Source organism: Aristolochia californica, unplaced genomic scaffold (genome assembly GCF_029961685.1).
Source record: "Aristolochia californica isolate CCGP_79_NKW_82.1479 unplaced genomic scaffold, dmAriCali1.0.hap1 SCAF_10, whole genome shotgun sequence".
Lineage (NCBI taxonomy): Eukaryota > Viridiplantae > Streptophyta > Magnoliopsida > Piperales > Aristolochiaceae > Aristolochia > Aristolochia californica.
The window spans coordinates 5,684,641-5,687,235 of NW_027181771.1; the positions used below are offsets into that span (position 1 = coordinate 5,684,641).

General features: G+C 39.6%; 1 protein-coding gene across 1 annotated transcript; it reads right to left on the reverse strand.

Moving 5' to 3' along the window:
• Nucleotides 1–723: 723 nt before the first annotated feature.
• On the reverse strand, nt 724–2,279 carry LOC137940827 (non-functional NADPH-dependent codeinone reductase 2-like). Its single transcript, XM_068785952.1, has 4 exons — nt 1,929–2,279; nt 1,598–1,841; nt 1,256–1,435; nt 724–1,182 (listed from the first exon to the last, which is right to left on the reverse strand). Exons 1-4 carry the CDS (start codon nt 2,249–2,251, stop codon nt 952–954), a joined length of 978 nt encoding a protein of 325 aa, XP_068642053.1. The 5' UTR covers nt 2,252–2,279; the 3' UTR covers nt 724–951.
• Between the last annotated feature and the right edge of the window lie 316 nt (nt 2,280–2,595).

Here is a 2,595-nt window from a genome sequence, read left to right on the forward strand (position 1 = left end):
GAGACAGAGAGAGAGAGACGCTGAGGAGGAAAGAAAAGAGGGAGATTAAGGGTTGTGGAAGATATCCAAACCCTCTCCCTTAATCTTTATTTATAAATATCAAGAGTACATAAATTACAAGTATACCTTTCACCCTAGTGAAAGGGAAGAGAAGACAAAGAACATAAGATATTTACAATGATGCTACCTAAGTTTGTCTTTGTCTTTCAATAGGATCAATCCCTTTGGATTGACCGATCATCCTGGGTATTAAATTATAAATCATAAGTACAATATTGATGAATCATACAAAAATATGCCAATAAGGGATACAATGCATGATCAATTGAACATATGTCATTGATCAATTTTATATAGTTTTGCATAGCCAGATGATGCATGATCGATCAATCGGGGTCCACTATCGATCAACTTAAACTTTCTAGTATGTCAGAAAAGCATTGATCAATAAATTAACCTAAGGTCTAACAAAAATATAATCGTTATACACGATTGATCGATCATTACTTTCCATTGATGGATTATTGAATTGTCACCATTTTACAAACGACAAAATAGTTATTAGTTTGTCTTGGGGAAGTTATAAATACCCCAGCAAACATGCCTTAGCATAATTACTGAGCATTTACTTACAAACCTACCACATTTAAAGCAATTTTTACTTGAAATCTATTTCAATATCATTTTTTAGAGAAAATAGCTAGAAATCTTGCAAATCCCACTTCTTTCAAATTTCTCCTTGCACCATTTTACAATCAAGCTTAAAATACATCTTCATTCGTACTTTAAAATTTCAAAGAAAAAGGTGTCGTGCACAAAGATGTAAGTTTTTGTTTCTAGAACTTTATTTATAGATAGAAGAACTTGCTACGAAGGCAGATTTAATTAGTGCAGCTAGAGCTCACAACTTTGATACTGTGATAGTCTTCTTCCGGTTCATGGCGACTCCAATCAGACGTCTTCGTCAAAAAGCTCCTGCACACACCGGTAAGGACCATTCTCAGCGATAAGACCGAGACTCACTCCAGAAACTGATCTATACTGTGGAAGCTGATTAATCTTTTGCTTGTCTTCCTCGCTCAATGCCCAATCGAAGATCCCCAGGTTCTCCTTCAACCTCTCCTTGCTGAAGCTCTTCACCAATACGCTCACCTTTTGCTCGTAAACCCACCTCAAGCACACCTACACCATTACATCGATCGTTTGTAGTGAACAAATCTCAATCGTAAGAAGAGACGTTAGTTCAATGCAGTACCTGGGCAAGAGTCTTTCCTCTAATCCTTGCAATTTCTTTCAGGACTTGACATTCCATCACTTGATTGTCTCCCCAGAGTGTTCCTTTCGCCCCCAAGGGAGAGTACGCGCATATGTTTATGTCCCTTCGCTCACAGAACTCCCTGAGTTTCTTTTGTCGCAAAAGAGGATTCATCTCCACCTCCAAAAAATTTCAAGAGTCAAGTATCAGTTGCTCTAATTTTTCGTGATCTTTGGGGGGGGGGACTGATATTTGAGGAATCGTGCTTAAAAAAGAAATAAGGATATGTATAAACGTCCACCACGGATGGAGAAAGGAAAAAAGTATAATTTGTCAGCTTACCTGGTTGACAGCAGGTTTAACTTTGGCCGTGGTCAGTAACAATTCAAGTTTCTTGCAAGAAAAGTTGCTAACGCCGACAGCTTTGGTAAGGCCGAGTGACTGACACTCCTCCATCGCTTCCCAAACAGACCTGAGATCCATGGGAAGAAGATTGTCCTTCTCCACGGGTAGCGTAATCTCTCCGGGCTTGACGCTGATGGGGAAGTGAATGAGGTAGAGATCAAGATACTCCAGATGAAGATTCCTGCGAGGAGTAATAAGAACGGAAATAAGATCCAAGCTCTCATAGTTTGTTCAAAAACCAGAACGAGAAACTCTTAGGTAGTGTTACCGGAGACTCTTTTGGAGGGCTGGGAGGACAAGATGAGGGTGGGCATCCGTGCACCAAAGCTTGGATGTGATAAAGAGTTCGTCTCTGGACTTGATGAGATCATTGTGTAAGGCGTCGGCAATGGCCTGTCCCAGGTCTTTCTCAGACAAATAGAGTGATGCAGTGTCGAAGTGCCTGTATCCCAGCCTGATAGCTTCAAGAACTGACGACTTCGTGATTTCAGCATTTTCGACAAAGGGATACACAGCAGTACCCATGCCGATGCACGGCATGGTACCGACGCCGGAGCCTAATTTCACCGCTGGAATAGCTACGGTTTCCATATCGCACAGAACCTAAGCAACGGCAGTAGAGAAAGGGTAGAAGGAAGTGGAAAAGAGATATTTTTCGGGTTTCCCTGAATATTCCGTTTTTTTTCGGTGGGATACTTCAAACCCACGTGAATCGCACACCAATTTTTAAATACACAATCAAATTTTATTTAAATATACGAGTAGTTCATTGGGAAAGAAAAGATCAGATTTTGAAAATAATAAATGCGAGTGTTAATTTTGAAGGAGCAAAGTGTCCTATTTCTTAAATTATTTATTCAGAAGATTGAGTAAGAATCTCACCATACAAAGATTTAATATGATATCTGTTGATTTTCATGATTCACCTTGAAAAA